This window comes from Euleptes europaea, chromosome 7 (assembly GCF_029931775.1).
Source record: "Euleptes europaea isolate rEulEur1 chromosome 7, rEulEur1.hap1, whole genome shotgun sequence".
NCBI lineage: Eukaryota > Metazoa > Chordata > Lepidosauria > Squamata > Sphaerodactylidae > Euleptes > Euleptes europaea.
In genome coordinates, this window is record NC_079318.1 from 61520884 (window position 1) to 61544726 (window position 23843).

The 23843-nt window shown below is 42.3% G+C and overlaps 1 protein-coding gene across 2 annotated transcripts in view; it reads left to right on the top strand.

Annotated features, from left to right (window-relative positions):
• Positions 1-23843, top strand: part of ANAPC1 (anaphase promoting complex subunit 1) — a 60576-nt gene that overhangs the window by 26144 nt on the left and 10589 nt on the right. For both annotated transcript variants that reach the window (XM_056852624.1, XM_056852625.1), the window contains exons 22-41: positions 574-652; positions 755-791; positions 2075-2145; positions 2619-2797; positions 3462-3688; positions 4852-4970; positions 6065-6336; positions 7457-7691; positions 9763-9854; positions 10328-10462; positions 10773-10855; positions 11483-11561; positions 12280-12354; positions 14069-14145; positions 15178-15268; positions 16284-16337; positions 18530-18723; positions 20342-20428; positions 20606-20723; positions 22140-22217. In XM_056852624.1, the coding sequence (XP_056708602.1) occupies positions 574-652; positions 755-791; positions 2075-2145; positions 2619-2797; positions 3462-3688; positions 4852-4970; positions 6065-6336; positions 7457-7691; positions 9763-9854; positions 10328-10462; positions 10773-10855; positions 11483-11561; positions 12280-12354; positions 14069-14145; positions 15178-15268; positions 16284-16337; positions 18530-18723; positions 20342-20428; positions 20606-20723; positions 22140-22217 (2382 nt within the window). The remainder of the gene's footprint in view (positions 1-573; positions 653-754; positions 792-2074; positions 2146-2618; positions 2798-3461; positions 3689-4851; positions 4971-6064; positions 6337-7456; positions 7692-9762; positions 9855-10327; positions 10463-10772; positions 10856-11482; positions 11562-12279; positions 12355-14068; positions 14146-15177; positions 15269-16283; positions 16338-18529; positions 18724-20341; positions 20429-20605; positions 20724-22139; positions 22218-23843) is intronic.

Here is a 23843-nt window from a genome sequence, read left to right on the forward strand (position 1 = left end):
AGAATCAATAGTTGCCACCACCTCCTAATCTGAAGTAGGACTTACGGTGGTACTAGTAATCCTTTCCAAACTCTCATTCATCTGAAAAGTTTACAGACACTTCTTGAGTAATGTAGCTCAGAGGACCAGAAAAAGAATGTGGATTAAGGTGAGCTTAAGTAGAAATCCCCTCCCCACAATCTGAACACAGCATTCGTTTGAATGACAAGTTAGATTTATTAATAAAACACTAAACTGTAGTCAAAGAAATAAACTATCAGAAATGGTTCTGTCCCCTCATGCTTGCCTTAACCGGTAAAATGACTCCACATGATCCATAGCAAAAGGTACATGTTAGTTAGCAATCAGGATCTCTCTTTTTCCCTCCTGGCTGAAGCTGCACCCCAGGTTCCAGGCAGCATTGCTTTTGCTGGCTTCATAGACTCTCATTTTAAAAGTATATCCTCATGAAAATTCAGTGAAGGCCTCGAGTAATTTTCAAATCAAAGTTGCTTTCCCTTTTCAGCTAAGATGAATTTGTGGGTTCCTGTTCATTATGTAAACGGTAATACCAGATTCTTTTTTTGTGAGCAGAGTGTTGTGCTGTACATATTTGGTGACGAAAGAGCCGTATCAAATGAAGCTTCGAACTATTTGACTAAAATAACTTCAGGTAACATGACTTTGAAACCTGCTGCTTCTTGCTTGCCTTCCTAAGTAAACATGGGAACTGTCTGTTTTCATTCTGTCTTTCTCTCTGCCTTTCTCTTTTTAGGGCAGCGGAAACAGCAAACTGAACAAGAAGAATATGGGTAAGTTGATGCATTTTGGGCTACCTTGGGCAGGGGGAGGTGGGAAAATTGCAATCCTGTAGAAAGGTTCGTTTTGAGCCAACCCCAGAGGGATTTGAGGGGTATTCTCACTTTGCTTGCCTCACCTTGCACCATTCTTCACTGGTAGAATGAACCCACTGATAATATCTTCCTTAGAGCCCCTAACTCCTTAAGCTGGCTCCCATCTCCTTCGTCTTGCTCTGTAAAATAAAGGAACCAGCAAGGTTTTATGTCAGATGAAGGAGAGGTGGACCTGAACACAGCATTGAGAGGAAGGATCCTCTTCTCATTGATATTTTCTGGTCTGGACAAGCATACCTGCTACCGCTGCCTTTTTCTCAGACTGCAAGAGGTGTCAGGACTTCAGCCCACCTAGAAAATAAAAGCAGTGGATATCCATGGAGGATATCCACGGAGGATATCCACTGATGGAGTGTGGAGGAGCGATTTTCACCTGTCTCCCGTCCCTTCACTCTGTTCCTGGGGGTCCCCCATCCTCCAGGAGCCGTATTTAAGGGGGGAGTGAGGAAGCAAGGAAGATTCCCTTTGCTGACATAAATGTTTTCATCAACAGAAGTGTTGGGTGGGATTCAAGCCACAGCCATTGATTTAGGAGTCTTTTCTCCAAACAGCAGCTTCTAGTTGCAATTACTTAGGAGGGAAGAACTCTGTTTATGTGCACAGCCACTCTTGCTGAGTGAAATAGGGACTAAGGGAAGCCACTGCTATGTCAGCAGCACAGATGGGAGAAGGAGGAGGAGAAACTTACTTCCTGCCCTTGCCAGCAACCAGTGAACAAGCCCAGAGTTTGGGGACACCTAGATTTTTGCACACCTGTTCTAGAATCATGACACTTGCTCCTTGGCTATCATTGGAGAACCACTGTTGTAGCTGGAGTGTCAGCCAAGGATCTGGGAGACCCAGGTTTGAATCCCCACTCTGCCATGGAAGCTTGCAGGGTGACCTTGGGCCAGTCACTCTGCTTAACCTACCTCACAGAGTTGTTTGTTTTGAGGATACAAATGAGGAGTCCCTGTTTGGGCAGAACAGTGGGGTATACATACATAAATGGTACTTTCCCCTGCTGGAGCTTTGTCAATACCTGACCTCTTCGTCCCCAGCTCGCCTGACCATATAATGTAAATTGTAAGGAATCTTGACCCTTCTGTGTATAGCACTTAGTATGCACCTAGTGCTCAGAATGCATAAAACAGTATTGATTATGTGATGTTACTTTAATTTGCCTTTCTGTTGTGGTGCAGATGCAGTTTGAGGCACAGTACGTCTACCTCCAGCCTTGCTGAAAAGTTAGTTATCTGGATGACTAATGTAGGTAAGGAGATCTTGAGATGGGGGTGCAGTATGGACCAAAACAGAGTCCCCAAGCTGAGGTTTCTCAGAGATGGACAATAATATTTTTCAGAGAATTGAGGGATGTTAAGAAAAGAGGGGTTGCTGCTTGTGGTTTTTACACATCCCAGTGTTGTCACTGGTGAATTTTGCTGAGCTTTGTGTTTTAAAAAAGCCCCAACAGTATGTATGGTCACAGGCAAAGAAATCTGCGTAAACCCTGTGGAAAGCAGTGATGTACTCTGACCCCTTTCAGCTCGTTTAAAACAATTGTTTGTTTCCAGCTTGGTATTCTGCTGCAGGTTCTTGAACTCGTGCCACAATATGCACATGGAGGATATGCACAGCTCTGTTTTTGTGCATGCTGACAATAACGGTATATGCATGGGCATTGGATGGAGCTGTAGACATTTGTATGTAAAATAATTCCAATGGTTGCACCATTTCTAATGCTAGGATTCACCTTAAGAGATCTGGAGTCTTTGCCATTTGGAGTTGCTCTTCCCATTAGAGATGCAATATATCACTGCCGGCAGCAGCCTGCCTCTGACTGGCCAGAAGCCGTCTGTCTTCTAATTGGCCGTCAAGATCTGTCCAAGCAAGCTTGTGAAGGGAACTTGCCAAAGTGTAAAACTGTAAGTATCAAAGGAAAAGGCAGGGGAGATTCTTCAAAATAATTTATTTAGAAGTGATGCTTGTAATGATTTTCCATAGTTTTAAACTTAAATAAATTAAGTTTTCCAGTTTTAACAGAATGCATCTTTGCAGAAAGAAGAGCACCCCAGTGGGGTTCAGGCCCAGGTCTTTTCAGTCTAAGTCCAACACTTTGGCTGCTGCCTTGTAGCCCTGTGCTACCAGAAGTGGGGCTGGGACTCTGGTGGAGCATCTGCTTTGCATGCCGAAGGTCCCAGGTTCCCCAGTTTCTCCAGTTTCAAGGATCAGGTAGTTGGTGATTCATAAAACCTCTACTGAGACTCTGGCATGCTATTCTGAGTTGACCAGATGGACCTGGGTAGATGAATGGCCTGACTCACTATAAAGCAGCTTCACGCCACACTACCTCTACAGTATAGCATAATCCTAGTCACACTAGTTATCCTAGTGACAATCACATACAGTGGCCCTCTAAAAACTTTTTAAACTTACAATTTAGGCAAAAGTACAAGGACCTAAACAAAGAAGCAGTAGATGACACATACATTTCATGACTGCCACAGTGTTCATGTATTTGTTAAGTACTTCTAAATTTAAATTTGCTGTTGTGGTTTTTTTACCTTCCCCTTCCTTTTCCTCCTAAAGTCTGACACCCAGGTGCTCTCCTCGGATGTGCCCTCCACAACAGAGTCAGAAGAGGAGGACGATGGCATGAACGATATGAACCAGGAAGTGATGTCGCTAATCTGGAGTGAAGATTTGAGAGTGCAAGAGGTGTGCAGGCTTCTCCAGAGTGCCCATCCTGTCCGCGTCAATGTTGTTCAGATGCCGGAAGTCAGTGACCATGAATACATAGAAGAAAAAGAAAACCGGTAAATCCTCCATGTTCCTGGCAGCTTGTTTTATCAGTGCCATACAAGAAACATAGAATCATAGAATTAGAAGGGGCCAAATAGGCCTTCTGGTCCAACCTCCTGCTCAAAGCAGGATCAGCCTAGAGCATCTCTGTGCTGTGACAGATGTACTGCCACACAGGGCCGTTTACAATTATAGGGTTGTCACTTGATGACTTGTGTGTGTGAGTGGGTTATCATTGAGACAGTGCTATAGATAGGTAAAATGCTACAGACATTTTATTTTTGAGTATGTTTGTTATCCTGTCTTTCCTTCAAGGTGTTCGGGGCTCTATACACAGTTCTCCCGTTCTCCATTTTATTCTCATAAACCACTCTGTGATGTAGGTTAGGCTGAGAAAGAGTGACTGGCCCAAGGAAACCTCAGCGAGCTTCATGCAGAGTGGGGATTTGGGCCCAGACCCTAATCCAACATTCTAACCATATGGCATACACAAAGTTTGTCAGCTTACACATTCAGCTCACAGTCATCAGTAATAAAGTATAGAGAAATCAAATGCACAAATGTGCATTCCAGCCTACAGACTTGCAAGTTGCCCATATATTTTGAATGTTAGACTTTTGAACTACTTGATGCCTTTAGAACACCTCCTTTTGGTTAGGACATTTGCTCTTCTCTCTTACTGCTTTAAAATGGAAAGCATCAAGTGTAACATGAGTTCACATTTATGGCTCAATTCAAACATCATATCAAGCCATGGTTTGCACTAAGTTTGGAACCAAAACCAGGGTTTGATCTTGCAGCACAAATCAGCATAACCCCAATTTAGAGCTGCTTGTCTGTTTTCATTTTCCATCCTCTCAAGCGCCCAGCTTTGCAGATTCATAAATTCACTTCTGTTTTCCACAGTGCAACAACAACTAGAGGCAGCTCAAGTACAATAACCATGGTTTGTTAGTTCAGACCTTGCACCAAACCAAAATTACCTGTCTGATTCTGGTTTGCCAGCAGATCACAAATGGCGGTCCGTCAATTCAGATATCATGCCAAACTATAAAGTTCCTTACCTATAGCTTGGCATGCTGTCTGAAGTGAGCAAGTTGTATTTATTCATTTTAAGCCGCCCAGGACTCATTTTTTTTTAATGGTTGAGTACAGTTAATTTGATTTCCTCCACCAGGTTGCTGCAACTGTGCCAGCGGACCATGGCGCTGCCCCTGGGAAGAGGGATGTTCACTTTGTTCTCCCATCACCCCGTTCCAACAGAGCCGTTGCCCATTCCAAAGTTGAACCTGACAGGTGAGTGCTGCCACATGTAGCAAGATAGCCAAATTTACTGTAAGAAAAATGCATTGATGTTTAGCAGTGGTGGAAGGCTTCAGATTGACTCTTCTCAGGCAGCTCTGTTGAAGTGAGTGACTCTCCTCTGGAGTAGGCAGGCTGAAGGCTGCAGTTCAAACTGAGAGGGGAGGGCAAGAGTTACGAATCTTTAAAGTCCCAATAACCACTAGGATTGAGCATTTGACCAGTCAAAAAAAGATGTGTTCAACTGACCTGGCAAATACTGGTCACGTATTTTTAAAGCATTAACCCCTTTAGAGCAACTACAACAAAAAACCCTCTCAAACATTATTTTAATGTAGTGAATGCTACATTACCCAGTTGTTTCTGATGGTTTTAGGAGCAGCTCATCATGACCCAAGGCTGAGGCTGTGTGTACTGGACAAATCTAAAATAGAGCAAGTTTTTTTCTTATTTTGCACATTTTTTCTCTTATTTTGCACAATTTATTCTGGGGTTGCAAGCAGCATTCCCGTATGTGTTAAACTATCTTTTCAGCCATAAAGAGCTTAGAAACATTTAAAAAATGAGTGTCAGGTGTCGCAATTAAATTCTGCAGTGAATATCACTTTCTGAGCTTTTCCATGTCTTTCTCTATGGTAGTAAAGTGTGTGAATTATTTCTTCCTGGCATTTTCAGACAGCACAATAACTTTCTGGAGGATTCCTCTGGCACAAAAGTGAAGCACAGTCTTTGAGGTGCAGACACTTAAAGTAAAAAGTTCAGTTTAAAAGCTGTTTCTAAAACATGTTAATTGCTGCTTCCATAATTGTCTATGATAGGTATTGGAAGTCCAGTACAATTCCCAATATTACAGAATGGAATAACAAACTTTCTGACTTTGCAATGATGGCCAGATTAACATGAAATCAATAGATGAATTTGTGTTAAAATGGCAACCCTTCTATGATTTATTACAAGAAAATGTTAAATGAGATTTAAGATGTTTAATTTTTTCCCCTTTTTCTTTCTAAGTTCAGTTTATGTTGAGGCTTGGAGGATGAAATATGTTTTACCTTTTTCCCCTTTCCCCTTTCCTGTATCCCTTTTAGGCCGGGCTCCTCCCAGGAATACTACAGTGGATCTTAATAGTGGGAACATAGACGTGCCTCCTAACATGGCTTGTTGGGCAAACTTTCACAATGGTGTCGCCGCTGGGCTGAAGATAGCACCGGCTTCCCAAATAGACTCCGCGTGGATTGTCTACAACAAACCCAAAAATGCGGAACTAGCCAATGAGTATGCAGGCTTCCTTATGGCGCTGGGCTTGAACGGCCACCTCACCAAGCTTGCAACACTCAACATCCACGACTACTTGACCAAGGTGAGGACTTCGCTCACAACAAGGAGGTGGAGGATGGTTTTCTTTATGCCACGGCCTGTGTTGCCTTCTCCATGCTGAGGTAGGACCAGACTACAGGTTTGGGTTTTTAATGAGTTAGTTCTGAGTTCCTTGCAACCACACAGCAGCTGCGGGGAACAGCTTTTTAAAAAATAAAGGAGATCCCAAATGGCCCCTGCCTCCCCCCTCAGTTGTTTTACCACACGGAAACAGCAGTGGGAGGGTCCCCCTGTTTTTGCCACTCTATGTGCATAGAATATTCCCACTGTTCTGTATTTGGGTTTTTAAATTTTTTTACTGCAAACCTGGGCCTCCCCCCTGGTTTGTAGAAATCTCTCTTTTATTTCTACATGGCAACCATCGGTGGATTTAAGCATCTGTAGTTAGGGCCATGTTGACAATTAAATATACAGATATTGCCAAAAATTCATTATAGGTGCCGTTTTGAAATATTGATGGAAATATAAAATTCAGTATATGCTAATCAAAGTTAGGAGCTTCTTTTTCTTTTATTTCCTAATACAGTAACACACCAGAAACAAAATGGCCTGATAAATAACCAAATATACCATTAATTCTGCACCTTACTAATGACAAGAAGAGCCCCATGGCGCAGAGTGGTAAGCTGCAGTACTGCAGTCAAAAGCTCTGCTCATGACCTGAGTTCGATCCCGACAGAAGTTGGTTTCAGGTAGCTGGCTCAAGGCTGACTCAGCCTTCCATCCTTCCGAGGTCGGTAAAATGAGTACCCAGCTTGCTGGGGGGTAAAGTGTAGACGACTGGGGAAGGCAATGGCAAACCACCCCGTAAACATAGTCTGCCTAGTAAACGTTGGGATGTGATGTCACACCATGGGTCAGTAATGACCCAGTGCTTGCCCAGGGGACCTTTACCTTTACCGTTTACTAATTACAATCTGCTCTTACTGATTAATTAACTAAACTTCAGTTGATTAACCTACTGATTAAAAGTTGCATGAGTTTAATTATATATATTTAAAATACATACTAAAATTCTCTAGGCATGCTTTTACATTTGAAATGTATCTCGCAAATGTTCCTGTCCAAGGCTTTTGACTACTGTCTTTTGTTTGCAATATCAGGGCCACGAGATGACGAGCATTGGGCTGTTGCTTGGGGTTTCTGCTGCCAAGCTTGGCACGATGGACATGTCGATCACTCGTCTTCTCAGCATCCACATACCTGCTCTGTTGCCACCAACCTCCACTGAGCTGGATGTTCCTCACAACGTGCAAGTGGCAGCTGTGATAGGGATAGGCCTGGTGTACCAAGGAACGGCTCACAGACACACCGCTGAAGTTCTGCTGTCAGAAATAGGTAACACGCTACAAGGGAACCCCTTCTTTTTTGTGTTTTAAGCATCTGTTTGCTATGAATAACTTCTTATAGTTAAGAGATGACCACATTTCATAAGTTTAAGCGCTCCAAATGGCTGAAGGCAACAGGTTGTTCCACCTCCTGTATGTCTTTAGCTGTGGTACTTCCCTCATTCTCTCAATAATCCCATAATAGCTTCAATACCTATTTTCATTTAAACAACCTTTGCTGCTATGAGTTCCATGTTCCTTCTATTCTTTTCCATTCCCTTCCCTTCCAATACACTGCTTCCTAGCTATCCTTAATTTCCCCCTTTTTTTCCTAGTCAACCTGCTCCTTCTCTCACCCGCCTACCTCATGACTCTGGGGGCCTTTTATACAGGGGTCCAGCTATGGCTGGATTACCCCCTTTCACCTCCCCCCATTCTGTCCTCTCTGTTTTCATTGGTCCCTTATTGTAAGCCTCTCTTGCTCCCACTTTGTGACCAGAGGAAGGAAAAATGCCCCCCTCTGCCCTCCTTTCTTGTGTGTTAGTTGCCCAGGCGCTCCTCTTGCTTTGGAGCCACATATACATAACACCAGTCAGACGGGACAACTGAGCATGTCATCTAATTAATTAGTGTCCTAGTGAGTAGAACAGCAGATATATTCTGAAAGACATTAGATTTGAATCATTCTCCCTCTCCAACTGGATGACTACATCTGTTTCCACCCTACTCTTAATAGTGACCTATGTTTGGGGAAACTTTCACAGCCTCATTCTCAAACTCTTTCAATTGGTATTTTGGAATTAACATGACTTAGTCCCACTGAAGTCAAGGAATTAAACCAATTTATTGCAAGATCCTATGCTTGTTTACTTGGAAGTAAGTCCCACCTTGTTCAGTAGGACTTAACTCCCAGTAAGTGTGCATAGGATTCCAGCCTTAACCAAATATCTTAGTTTATGTCTTGGATCCAATAGACATGGCACAATCTTTGTGCAAACATGAGCGCTTACCATTTCCTGCTTTGAAGTACCATTGTTTAATTGTGTTATTAAATCAAAAATCTTAAACATTTAGACTAACATTCTAGTACTAATGATAAGTAGCTCTTAGGATACAATGGGGTTTTCTTTGTGTAACAGTGGGGTGAATCAAGAACATAAGAAAAGCCATGCTGGATCTGACCAAGACCCATCAAGTCCAGCAATCTGTTCACACAGCGCCCAACCAGGTACCTCTAGGAAGCCCACAAACAAGCAGCATTATCCTGCTGGTATTCATCAGCACCTAATATAATAGGCATGCTTCTCTGATACTGGAGAGAATAGGTATACATCATGACTAGTATCCTACCCTTCCACTGAACAAAATTTAAAGCATTCCTCCAATTTAAGTGACTCTTCCATTGGAGCCACTTAAGTTGGAGGAAGGCATCTTGGAGGATGGATCCATCCCATCACGTGTGTGTTAAGTGTGTGTTAAGTGCCATCAAGTCGCTTCTGACTCATGGCAACCCTATGAATGAAAGTCCTCCAAAATGTCCTATCTTTGACAGCCTTGCTCAGATCTTGCAAATTGAGGGCTATGGCTTCCTTTATTGAGTCAATCCATTTCTTGTTGGGTCTTCCTCTTTTCCTGCTGCCCTCAACTTTTCCTAGCATGACTGTCTTTTCCAGTGACTCTTGTCCATCTCATCATACTGCAACTTTTTTTTAAAAAAGTCCACTAACATAACTGCTACACTAGTGGAAGTGGACCACAGGATACTTGCCATTGGTTCTATCCATAAAGTCAAGTCAGTCGGTGCACATCAAACACTTGGAAAATCTCAAAGGTGCCAGGAATGTTTTAGATACACTCACAAGACAGCTGTCCATAGAGATCTCAACATGAGATGTTTTGAAGAAGAAAGGGAGATAAAACATTTGTATGACTTGTCAACAGCTAAAAACCTTTTTGATATTGTTTGAATTGGTTGCTGATGTCTCTGTTAGAAGTTGGTGTCACATTTAATGTTGCCTCTTATTTTCATTTATTAGCTTTCTGTTATGCATCCCTCTCCTTTTTTTTTTTTTAAAAATAAGGGCGTCCCCCAGGACCAGAAATGGAATATTGCACTGATAGAGAGTCCTATTCACTAGCTGCTGGCTTAGCTTTGGGCATGGTTTGTCTGGGGGTAAGTGCAGTTCTCTTCTTGTTAGCGTTTGTGTGATATCAGATTGTTTTCCAGGTATTTATTCCAAGGCAACACCAGTCTGTGGGCTGAACAACCATCTGTTTCAATCTCCCTGGCCACAAATACATAGGTTTGGCTGAGACCACAGTCCATTCATGGGGTTGGATTCAGACTAACTTTTTCACTAGTGGAAGGAATGGAGTAATTTCCATCAAATTTCCCTTTCCTGCTGCAAACCCCCAATTTGCACCTCATGCTGTTCCTAAGGGCCCCCCTTTCCCCCAGAGCAGCATTTTGGAGAGATCATTGGGTTGTGGGCGGGGGGTGGGTGGGTGAGGAGGGAGACAGGAACATTCTGATCCACTGACAGAACTGAAAGTTTAGTCCAGATTCAACTCATGACTTCTTGTTGTTGTTTTTTTTGCAGATTATGAGCAAACCGTTTAATCCTATTTTGTTCATCCTTCCCTCAGCACGGCAGCAACTTGATAGGGATGTCAGACCTCAATGTGCCTGAGCAGCTTTACCAGTACATGGTTGGAGGCCACAGGCGTTTCCAAGCAGGGATGCATCGTGAAAAACACAAGTCTCCGAGTTACCAAATTAAGGTGATCATTCTTTTTTGTTTAAAAATGTTTGTGGGGAAAAGATCCTTTATGTGCTACTGTTTGTGTATTGTTTTGTAAAGAATAGGTTGCTATTTGTTGTTACCCAGTGCTGACCAACATATGTGAAGTGATCTCCCACTCTCAGGCTCAGACCTGCTAACTTTCAAAGAGGGGACTCTTGTCAGACACTGTCAGAACATTCTCTCACCTCGGTTGCTACACAGTGCAGGTCTGTTCCGAACCAGCAATGTGTAATACCCATGGCTAGTAAAGCCTACATCAGTTAAAATGTGTACTCCTATCTTGACAGGAGGGAGATACCATAAATGTGGACGTGACTTGTCCAGGTGCAACTCTAGCACTAGCGATGATCTACTTAAAGACTAACAACAGGTACTGGGTTTTGCATTTATAAAATTTCAAATGACAGTATTGGAAAAGGGTTGTCAAGTCACTTCCAACTCATGAGATAACTATGGTTAGTGGTAAATCAGCACTGAGGTTAATGCTAACTCTGGGGAGTGGCCGTGGCTCTGTGGTAGAGCATCTGCTTGGCATGCAGAAGGTCCCAGGTTCAATCCCTGGCATCTCCAGTTAAAGGGACTAGGCAGGTAGGTGATGTGGAAGACCTCTGCCTGAGACCCTGGAGAGCCGCTGCTGGTCTGAGTAGACAATACTGACTTTGATGGATCAAGGGTCTGATTCAGTATAAGGTAGCTTCATGTGTACTGCCTTTGTGGCTATTCCTTCTCTAACACCAATTTCAAAATACTGCCTTGGGTAACTGTTGCAATGGCCTCCATGTAAATGGAAGGAACTTGTGCAGACACAAGTAAGCAGTGGCTGTTGTACTTCTGCCAAGTCCTGTGAAAATGGATAAGGATTGGGCCTTTGGGGATTAAAAAGGGAAGGCTGCATGCAAATTCCACCGTCAGGAATGCTTTGGGGAAGTAAATCCTCACGCTGCTATAAACAAGCCATTACAATTCACGAACTGTACTTATTCTTGTATTTTGCTAGGTCCATTGCTGACTGGCTTCGAGCTCCAGACACAATGTATTTATTGGATTTTGTGAAACCAGAATTCCTTTTATTACGGGTATGGTTTATGCTTTGATTTTGTTCTTGTATTGCAGTGCAAGTTGCTCAAAATGGAAAGGTGTACAGCCTTTAATAGAAGTGCTGCACTCTGCATCCTTTTAACTGTAATTCCCATGAGTTCCTTTTATATGCTTCACTCTAAACCTTTTTGTTTGCAGTGCTTTCTTCTGGCCACAAGCAGTATATCCTAACACAGTGTAGGGCCCTGTTATACCTGTTAAAATTTGCTCCCCAGCTGTCCTTTGCAGTGAGTAAAGAGGACAAACTCACTGCTGCCTTCTTTTGTTAGTGGAGCTCCAATGATGCAAGGGGCAGGAATGGGTAGCATCATCCTCGTCTCCTTCCTCACTGCAGTCCACCGACCCACATGGCTATTGCTCCACGTGGACCCCGCAGCCCAGAATCCAGCTTCAGAAATGGGTTTGAGGCAAGGGAAGGTAAAGTAAGGAAGATCTTCTGCTGACCGATGGCTGGATCAAACCCAACAGAACATAAATAAACCAGCAAATTGATGATGGATGTTTGCAAAGTGGTGCATTGACATGGTCTATGTGTTTAGAAATAGGATTTAAATCCTACTCACATAGAGTTCAAGAGTCCAAAGCATTTTTCAGGTCTACATTTAAAATGGCAATGTCATACCTGTCCAGTTCTACCGTTTCTGAACTTGTTGCCAATATGACTCTATTCCGATTTTCTGTTTGTTTTGTTCGAAGACGCTGGCTCGGTGCTTGATTTTGTGGGATGACATACTGCCCAGCTCTAAGTGGATTGACAGCAACGTGCCTCAAGTAAGTAGCATATGAGCCTGTTACACTGAGTCACTAGCAATTTCTGTGTTCAGAGTGTTCTCTCCACATCTATTTGTCTGCTGAAGATCCCCTCCATGTCTGCCATGGAATGCCATGTTTTCCAAAGGAGTCTGAGCCAGGTGTATTCACAGGAACATGTTCCTGAGGGGCACTGTCCAGACCTGTTTGCCCTCACTGTCACCGTGCATGAAGTGAGAATCTACCACTACCTGTCCTCGTGCAGCTGAAGTAGATGTGACTGAAGTAGACCTGTGTTTGTTGAACATGGATCTGTCACAGTCACGTGGAAAGTGAGGGTCGCATGAGGATGAGGGGTCCATTGTAAGACTGAGCTGTCTCCTCCTCTCCCCCCTCCCCCGCACTTTTCCCTTGGCCACATTCAGTTCCAGTGTCGAAAAGTAGCTGGTAGGAGAGTCCCTGGGGAAATGGGCTGCAAGGAAAAGTGCTGGAAAGACGGAAGGGGTACACATCTTTGCGTACCTTTTGTTTACTTAAAATTGGACCATCCCACCTCTGTTCTTTCTATTCAGTTGTGGCCATCCAGGCTTAAGTTCATGGGTCTGCTGCCATCGCATCTAGTTTGATCCTTCTTGACTAATCCCTGATGAACTTCCAAGAGATCCCAGAATTTTCTTGAATGCTGTTTGAAAATCACTACTACTCTATGTGCAGGAGAAGCTCAGGTTTCTGCTAATTTGCCTGGGACCAGAGGTTGGGCTAACTGGCCTGTAATTTCCTAGTTCTTCTCTGGATCCCTTTTTAAAAATCAGTGTAACATTTGCGACTCTCCACTCTTCTGGTACAATGGCTGACTTTATCGATAAGTTACATATTAAGTTACGTATGCGGGTTGTAGATCAACAATCTCACATTTCAGTTCCCTAAGAACTCTCGGGTATATGCTATCAGGACCTGGAGACTTATTGCTTTTTAATTTCCCCAATAGGTCTAGATCACCATCTCTCATCACCTCAATTTGGCTCAGTTCTTCAGTCTCCCTTCCTGAAAATAGTAGCTGTGCTATGGGTACATTCCCCATATTTTCCACAGTGAACACAGATGCAAAAAGTTCACTAAGTTTGTCTGCCACATTCCCATCTTCCTTTTAGCAATCCCTTCATTCCTTGGTCATCTAAAGGCCCAACTGCTTCTCTGGCTGGTTTCCTGTTCTGAATATATTTGAAGAAATGTCTATTGTCTTGATGCTTTTAATCTGCTCCTCAAATCCACTTACTTGTCCGTTGTTGGACTTCCAAGTATATACATGTAGGATCCACTGCAATTTTGATTAGTTTCTGTGTCAGTGACACATTAAAAAGCTCTTTAGACAAGGAACACTTCTGGAATGCAGTTAACAGATTAAAAACATACCTAATAAAAACACATCTTAAAAACCATCAACACCAAACACATCATTAAAACAATTAAAACCACACTAGAATACACATGCAGAAACATTAAAACAACAATTAAAATATAGGGCAGGAAAGAGGGAAATCCTGAACTGCTGCTAGAGTCCTGACCTAAAGTTGCAGTCTGTTGGTGTACTAATAAGAAAACATTAAAAGAAGGAGTTAGAGCATCACTGATAAAAAGAAGACTCTTATTTGTCTTTTCTTTCCTAAAACTGGCGGTGTTTGCAAATTTGAAGCTTGACAGTTGCATCTTGGTGTTTCTCTTATGTTTCCTACAGATCGTAAGGGAGAACAGCGTATCCCTTCATGCAACTGAAATGCCTTCATCAGAAGATCTGAACCTGGAGACTCTGGCGTAAGTGGTTGCTGTTGCCTGCTTGGTTTAGTCTTTATAATATACCTCTGTTTAGTCTTTTAGTCCCAAAGGGCTTTGAATACACCTTTCAACCAAAAACATAGAAACCCCCTCCCCCAATATTGCAGTCACGCCATGGGAACTATTTTTTTCCCATGGGCTCATCCCATGGTATGACTGTAATGTTTAGACTTCAGCTGTGTGGGCAGGGCCTATTGTTCAGGCCCTTTGAATGAAATCATTGCCTGGTCAGAATCAAGGAAAAACAACTTAGTGTCAAAGACCACTCTTTCTTTATTTTGAAAATTTCTAACAGTTTTCTTTGGCCTTAAGACCCACTCCCCCCCCCAAAAAAATTGGCTTGCTTTATTAAAATAATCAATCTAAAACAGACAGAGTAAAAATAAACCAGTATATAATCAGCAATTGGCTGAATAAATAAAGAACCAGCAGTATAGTAGATTCCATCAATGTTATGCTGAGCTATGGATAGGCAGTGTTGTGTGTAGCAGTTAGAGTGTCAGACTGGAATGTGGGAGACCCAGGATCCACATCCCCATGGTGCCATGAAGCTGGTTGGGTGATGTTGGGCCAGTCTATTCTCTCACCTTGCCTACAAAACAGGGTTGTTGTGAGGTTAAAATAGGGAACAGAGAATTGTGTGTGTCATCCTGAGCTCCTTGAAGGGAGGGTGGAACAGAAATGCACTAGGCAAAATATTATCATAATAGCCAAATTAACTGAGGCCTGAACAACATGTGACTTGTACCATTTCATGGCTGGAGGTAGCAACAACAGCATTTTCAGTGACTGAGATTTTCAGTGGGATTTTCATTTGGCTGGTTGACTTATTCATCTGATGTCATCTCTGGGGCCTTTTAGAAGGATGCAGCTAGGCTGTTGCAGAAGGAACTCAAACCACTGCATGTTGTTTTTTTCTTTCTTTTAATTGGAGGGGAAATGAAAGTCACTTTGTTCTGATATGTCTTCCATGCTATTTGGAAAACTTTCATGCCAGGTCTTTCTTTTTAGGCAGGCTCATGTCTACATAACTGCTGGGGCCTGTTTGTCTTTGGGGTTTCGGTTTGCTGGTTCTGAAAACCTGGCTGCGTTTAATTGCTTGGTAAGTAGTTTGGTAGCCAGTTAAACAGGGCTGGGAAATATGCAGTCTTAGGGCATTTCTTGGAGAATCCCAGTTTTCTTTCATTTCTGTTTAAGTGAGTTTCCAGTCCTCATGACTGCAGGTTTATCTATGAGATCACAGCTTCAGTACATTCTTAAAGCTGAGGAGGTGGTTGGAAAGGACTTTCCCACAGGCCAGTTCTTTTACAGCTTGTGGCTTGGCTTGCTTGCTTGAGCTGCATGGAAAGTTGTACAAAAGTAGTAATGAGACATTTGGACATCTTGTGTCTTGGACAACTTGTTTGCTCATCCTTTTTGCAGGTGACCTAGTGCAGAAGTTAGTATCAGACCAAGCCTCAGGGAACCTGGGTTGGAATCCCCCAATCAAGCCATGAAACTCCCTGGGTGACCTTGGGCTAATCATTCGGTCTCCACCAAATGTGCCTCACAGGATAAAGATAAAATGGGACAGGAGAGAACATTTGATCTTGCCCTGAGTGCCTTGAAGTTATGAAGTGTAATACAGAGAAAGATGATTAACCCACATCATCCTTGCTATAATTTATAGGAAGCAAATATTTGGATGTCCATTTCAGTTCTTTACTTAAAATGGGTGAACAAACATTTTGCTGGCTCGCTGGGGATGAGGGCGGGTTATAAATTTGAAAGAAAAAAAAACAGTTTCCTGAATACTTGTAATATGAAACCACAGGAGGCCTGTTTGAAGAGGGAACATCAGTGCAGTTCTGGGGCTGTAACTGAGGAGGCCCTGCTTCTTATCTCTAGATCAAATGTTTGGCGGTTCCTGCTTCAGGGCCTGGGTGGTTTTTAGTATCTTATAACTTCATGATCCTATGAAATAAGGATGCAGGTGTTTTATCATGAGAGGGACTGTATCAAAGTAGTAGGGTGCATGTTTTGCATGTATACAACTCCAGACTGAGATGCTTGGTATATGGTGTAACCTTCTCATCCACTGTCTTAGCATGTCTTTTATTTTGCATTCCTCTTTCTAGTACACGTTTGCAAAGGATTTCATGAAGTGCTTGTCCTCTGCTACAGCTTCCATAGTAAGTGCCAATAATTTTACTGTTAGAACCCATCAGACTTGATTTCATGATACTGTTTGGTTGAATTTTATTGTGCTCATCAGCCCAACCTACATCCCCAAGTGCTGCAGCACTAGGCCATTACTCCAGCTCATTGTATTGTTTGGAAGGTAGGATGAAGTGCTTGTACTGAGCTTGCCCCAGTTATAGGGGAAGGACATCTGTCTTCCGCTGCACTTGTGGACCATCGAATCAGAGCTCCCATTATTTGTGTTAACTGGGACTGGTGGATGTGGATTGTTCTGCCAGCAGTAGCCCTTGGGACATAATCCGTGGGATCCACATCCTGAAACCTCAAGGCTCATATGAGTCAATATTTCTGTACTGTATGTGTTGTCAGAACATTTTATAGTAAACTAGATTTTTTATCCTTTAACTAGGTGGAAGCCTTAAAAGTAGTATTACTGAACAGTCCCATGAATAAGGTGTTAAGTCAGTGTGTTTATAGTGGTTAGAATGTTGGACTGAAATCTGGGAGACCCAGGTTCAAATCCCCACACTGCCATGAAAGCTTGTTGGGCAGCCTTGGGCCAGTCACTCTCAGCCTCATCAGGGCTGTTGCGAGGATAAAATGAAGGAGAGAAGAACAGTGTGAGCCAATTTGAGTCCCTATCAGGGAGAAAAGTAGTATATAAATGAAGAAAAATTGCAAGTTAAAAATGTTCGCTAATTGTTATAAGTGCAAAAATTAATTCCACCTTGTTATGGCTTAGTAATTTGCCTAGTTAGATTTTTGCTTAGTGCATTAAGCACAGAGAGTCAAAACAACCATTCTGTCTTTCTGTCTATAAGATCTAGCACTCAGGACACAATTCAGTGCGTGTGTAGCAATGGATATGCATGGCTGTTGCATTAGTGTTAATCTCTGTGCATGAAAGAAGAGAAGATGGGAGCTGGGTTTCTAGGAAAATTCTGCATGGTGTACAGTGTGCATGTGAGGGGAAGAGTATTAATTCAAAGGTGCTAATTTATGCCTTTATGGCAAACAACCTCTGTTAGCCTCTTGCCTTGAAAACCCTACTGAGTTGCCATAAGTCAGCTGCAACTTGACGGCATTGTTCATATTATTTATTCATGTATTTATAGCCCTCATTCCCAGCAAGCCAGGCTCAGAGCGGGCTTAAACCAATCATTGAAAGTTTTCTCAAGTTTTTTTTTTTTTAAGTCTTACAGTGCTTTTTGGAAATACTAACTCTCAGGACTTTGGAGGGCATCAACTGAAAGAGCTAGACTTTTATAGGGATGACCAGTTGGTTACACCAGTTCTCTTAATCGTATGGTGTGTGTGTGTTAAGTGCCATCAAGTCGCTTCCGACTCATGGCGACCCTATGAATGAAAGTCCTCTGAAATGTCCTATCTTTGACAGCCATGCTCAGATCTTGCAAATTGAAGGCTGTGGCTTCCTTTAGTGAGTCAATCCATCTCTTGTTGGGTTTTCCTCTTTTCCTGCTGCCCTCAACTTTTCCTATCATGACAGTCTTTTCCAGTGACTCTTGTCGTCTCATGACGTGACCAAAATACGATAGCCTCAGTTTAGTCATTTTAGCTTCTAGGGTCAGTTCAGGCCTGATTTGATCTATAACCCACTGATTTGTTTTTTTGGCAGTCCACGGAATCCGTAACACTCTCCTCCAACACCACATTTCAAAGGAATCTATTTTCTTCCTATCAGCTTTCTTCACTGTCCAGCTTTCACACCCATACATAGTAATAGGGAATATGATGGCATGAATTAATCTAGTCTTGGTGGCCAGAGTCACATCCTTACACTTCAAAATCTTTTCTAGCTCCTTCATGGCTGCCCTTCCCAGTCTCAATCTCCTTCTAATTTCTTGGCTGCAGTCTCCCTTTTGGTTGATGGTGGGGCCAAGGATTAGAAAGTCTTGAACAATTTCAATTTCCTCATTGTCAACTTAAAGTTGTGTAATTCTCCTGTAGTCATTACTTTTGCAATCGTATGGTACCTTCTGTTTATTTTTAGAAATGTTCATTTCGGACTCTATCGAGTGACCATAAGGAACGTATGGGGTGGTTTATATGATGCTGAATTTATTGGCATAGTTAGATATGTTGAAACTGGTCCCTAAGGATAAGCTTATTTAAAAGGTATAAAAATGAAACTGACAAATGGTTTCCTTAATATCTATATAAGGCAGGTCATTATAACCTGGAAACTTGTCTGAGTGTGGTGTTGCTCTCCTTGGCAATGGTCATGGCAGGATCCGGAAACTTGAAGGTCCTCCAACTCTGTCGTTTTATGCACAAGAAGACCGGTGGGGAGATGAACTATGGATTCCACATGGCACATCACATGGCCCTTGGACTCCTTTTTTTGGGAGGAGGAAGGTAACCTATTATTTTACTATTTATTTATATAATTTATTTATTTCTAGGTTGCACAATGTAAAAGGCTGCTCTAATGACTAAGGAGAGAGCCGTTGTGATGTAGTGGGTTGAGGGCTGGACTAGGACTGGGAGGTTCCAATTGCCATTCAGCCATGGACCTTGCTGGGTGACCTTTGGCCATTTGCTCTTTCTCTCTTGGTTGTTGTGAGGGTAAAATAAAGAAGAGAGAATCATGAGTTTCTTGGAGGAAGGGCTGGGTATAAATGTATCAGCTAAATAGGCTGTGCAATCATAGAAATTGGTATTTGGAGAGCCCTCTTTGTGAGGAGGTCAATTTCTGTGCCTTTGAATAGCAAGTTTTCAATCCTTACGGCTCAGAAGGAAATAGAAAACACAGGCTTGTAAAATCTGGGCAGAAGTTGTGGTGGAAACAGTGCCTCATTGTCCAGCACAGTTCCACGTTTCCTGCTGTGACTATTGATTGCTCTAGTACACACCTGTGGCAATAAGAGCAAAAAACCAGAGTCGGTGCAGCAGGAGAATTAATTTTAATTCACTGTTTCCCACTGTTGCTGTGGGAAGTGCCCAGACTATAATATTTTACAGGTCACTTATACTACATCAATGTAGTTATAGGTTTTAGAAAACCTTGTTGTTCTTAATTATGTCTAAATGTACAAACTGCCTCTGTATTGTGTTTGTAAAAGAATTATCTGAGCCCAATATTATTTGCTTTGATATTTGAAACTATTTATTTTCTGCATATGCTCAGTCCTTGCTGACTTGTATTTACTTCCGATTCCCCTGATGAAGTGTTTGTGAAATGTGTAGGGGCCTCACAGTAAATAAAAATTAATTCTCCAACTGCACCAACTGTTTCTTGTTTTTTGCTCTGTCCTTGGTGTGACACTCCTTTTCTTGCTCTCATACACTCCCTACAGGCCATGTTTCTCCAATTTTAAACTGTTCTTTCCCTGTATTTCTTTAGTTCTCAGCCAAAAATAATTACAAATTCTTTATGTACATAGATCATGGGAGAAGAATGAATTATGCAAACTATACTGATTTGCATGAGTGTGGTTTGCATAATTCTTCCCATGATCTAGGCACATAAAGAACTTGAAATTATTTTTGGCTGAGAAAGGAGGAGATAGGAGGCCAACGAAGGTATATTGTTAATTAATATTTATATATTTGTATAAATATATGTTGCCAGTGGGGAGGCACGGTAGCTCAAAGGTTGAGCACAAGGCACCAGTTTCAGTCCCTGGTATCTCCAGTTAACAGGATATCTGGTAGCAGAGCTGGGTTAAGACCCCATTTCTGAGATGTTGGAGATCTGCCTGTTGGAGTCAACAGTGATGGTCTTGATGGAACAATGTCTGATTCTGTATTGGGCATCTCCTTGTATTCTTTCATTGGCACGTCATTGTTATCACCTTGATGTAGAATTTGGATGCATGTGTCCTTGACTATGCTGAAGTTTTTTCATGCCTCATATACTTTAATGCCTCATCCTTGTTTTCTGCTTTACAATGATAGGTTGCAATTTCTTGAGATACTTAATGTTCTTCATTGCCTCCAGATAAAAACTGCAGGGATTTTGTTGTTGTTGCAGGTATTCTCTTAGCACTTCAAATTCTTCAATTGCTGCTCTTCTTTGTGCTCTGTATCCTCACTTTCCAGTTCACAGTACTGATAACAGGTAAGGTTTTAACCATTATTGCCTCCAAATCCCTTAGTGGACAAATACCTTTTTGCCTTTTGGCAATCTGCATGCATCTCATTTTTTAAGGGGCAGGACTTTTATTCTGGGCCTTTTCTATTGATCTCAAAAGGTGGATGGAAAAAGGTGTTCCTTACATGTTTATCTTTTACACAGGTATCACCTGCAGGCCTTGCGGCATTTGTATGTGCTGGCAGCAGAGCCCAGGCTCCTTGTGCCCATGGATGTGGATACAGACACCCCTTGCTATGCTCTGCTAGAGGTTACTTACAAGGTAGATGGATCCTGAGAGATATAAGGGGTGTCATGAAAGGAAGAGATGGCAAAAGGCGCATTGTGTTTAGTGGGGTGGGTTTGCACAAGGAAGCTGTCCCCTCCTCTAAGTAGTGTCTTTCTAGTGGTCATAAGAACATAAAAAAGCCATGCTGGATCAGACCATCAAGTCCAGCAGTCTGTTCACACAGTGGGCAACCAGGTGCTTCTAGGAAGCCCACAAACAAGACGACTTCAGCAGCATTGTCCTTGCAGTGTTCCACAGCACCTAATATAATAGGCATGCTCCTCTGATCCTGGAGAGAATAGGTATGCATCATGACAGTCCACCTGGCTGTGTGCTGTAGCTGCCCTTGAGAGAGCCAGGCTGCTCAGCTTGTTCCCTGGTGGGTGGAATGGTGGATCACAGCTGCTGGCTCAAAGCATGAGGTTTGAAATGGAGATTTCCAGCATATAACTTGTGCTTTTATCTGCTTTGCAGAACCATTGCAAAGTTTTGAAAGTAGGAAATGGTGTTGGTGTAAAATGCATTCTATGCAAGGGCTCAGTCGTTCAAAGGCTGAGATTGCATGACTCGTTTCCCCCTTCAGAAACATTTGGAGAATCGTGCCTAACTGGACTTTCCCATGATTTAGATGGGTGCCTCGGAGGGCCTGGATTGGAAGGTTCTTGCGTCCTTCCTTCATTGTGTTATTTCAGCACCACACCCAGCTGAATGTGTAAAACTAAGGGAAAGAGTTAAGAAGGGTTGTCCACAGATTGAGCTTGTCATTTTATAGCACTGAGGAAAATTTTTATAGAGAAGAAGCTGCATGCCATGGCCATCGCCTTCCAGGGACAAAAGCACTAATTGGCAGGGAACATCAGCAATGCTGGATAAAATCACTTCACGTTTTATCTGCATGGATATGTGATGATCTAGAATGGCTTCCAGCGTGGTGTAGTAGTTAAGAGCAGTGGTTTGGAGCGGTGGACTCTGATCTGGAGAACCGGGTTTGATTCCCCACTCCTACACATGAGCGGTGGACTGTAATCTGGTGAACCGGGTTGGTTTCCCCATTCTTTCACGTGAAGCCAGCTGGGTGACCTTGGGCTAGTCACAGCTCTCGTAGAGCTCTCTCAGCCCCACCTACCTCACAGGGTGACTGTTGTGGGCAGGGGAAGGGAAGGTGATTGTAAGCCAGTTTGTTTTCCCTTAAGTGGTAGAGAAAGTCGGCATATAAAAACCAACTCTTCTTCCTCTTTGAAATATTTATATTCCCTAAATCAGAGGAGATGAAACACTTTCTATACTGCTTGTCCTAAATAACAAAAGCTATATATAGTATTGTTGTTTTGTGGATCTTTTTGTTGGTGGTGGTGATGAATTTCATGCTAAACAAAAAGTGTTCCAAAGTTTTTTTCCTGTATTTTCAAGGGAACTCAGTGGTACGAAGAAACAACTGAAGAGCTAATGGCACCTACCCTTCTCCCGGAACTTCATCTGTTGAAGCAGGTATATAACAGAACTCAATGTGTGGGCTGCTGATCTAAACAAGCCATTTAACCTAGGAAGAATCAAGAATGTGGTATGGAAAATATTGCTTGTTTGTTTTGTGTATCAAATGCTGGCCTTCTTTCTAAAGAGGGGAATAATTTTAATGTGTTGATACTCCCATACGTTCCTGCTCTGGAATTAAGATCACAGGGAGAGGCCCTCCCGAATGACCCACCAGTCAAAGAAGCTCGTCTGGTGGGCACATGAGAAAGGACCTTTTGAATGGCAGCCCCACAATGGCGGAGCAGTCTCCTCGTGGAGGTGTGCCTGGCCCCCTCACTGTTGATCTTCAGGAGGAAATTGAAGACAGTTTTAATTAGGACTGCATTTGACTGATTTGGTTTTTACTTATTGGCAGTCCTAATTGGATTTTTTAAAATTGAAACTGTGACCTTTGAGGTGTTTTCATAATAATTTTATTTATATTATAAGCTGCCTTGAGTTCTGCAAGGGAGGAAGGCGGCTAATAAATGTTTTAAATAAATACACTATTAACAAACATTTCTTTCATTTCCAACTTTTTAAAAATTCAAATTTATTTATTAAAATACCTATTTCCAATTTATGGCTAGCAAATCCAGGGTCTATGTGCTACGTTTAGAATGTATTGTTACAACCTAAAGTAGTTTAAGCTTGTGTCAATTTGGCAGAGTTGATATGGTACTGTTGTGTATGTTTGTGTGTGGGGGAGTAATCATAGCTTAATCTTTTTTCAGTTTCCAGCTAATTGTACATTTTTTGCATATTAGTAAATTTCTTTTCTACAGATATTCTCCTTGTTTCACCACACCAAATTAAGATGGAAGCAGCTGGATAAGGAAGAGAAATGGTTTTCTTTGTTTATACAGAACTGCCAGAAAATTCAGCGTACTTATTTTGTAGAGCTTGTGTGTGTGTTAAGTGCTGTCAAGTTGCTTCCAACTTATGGCAACCCTACGAATAATGTCCTCCAAAGTGTCTTATCGTTAACATCCCTTTTCAGGTCTTGCAAACTGAGGGCCAGGGCTTCCTTTATAGAGTCAATCCACTCATGTTGGGCCTTCTTCTTTTTCTGCTGGTTTCAACTTTTCAAGCATTATTGTCTGTTTATGGAGCTTCATGATCATGATAAATACATGTTATGTAAAATGGCACATGCCTTTCCTATGCACTAGTGGAAAGTGGTTTCTGCACTAGGTCAGGGGAAGAGGGGATATTTTCTCCCAGGGAAAATATCCCTTGCGCTTCATAAGGGTACAACCCCAGGAGGTGTTCAGTCTTGAGGATGCCTTTTTTGGAGGTTGTCTCTTTAATCTGCTCAGCCATCTCTATCGTTAACATCCCTTTTCAGGTCTTGCAAACTGAGGGCCAGGGCTTCCTTTATAGAGTCAATCCACTCATGTTGGGCCTTCTTCTTTTTCTGCTGGTTTCAACTTTTCAAGCATTATTGTCTGTTTATGGAGCTTCATGATCATGATAACAAATACATGTTATGTAAAATGGCACATGCCTTTCCTATGCACTAGTGGAAAGTGGTTTCTGCACTAGGTCAGGGGAAGAGGGGATATTTTCTCCCAGGGAAAATATCCCTTGCGCTTCATAAGG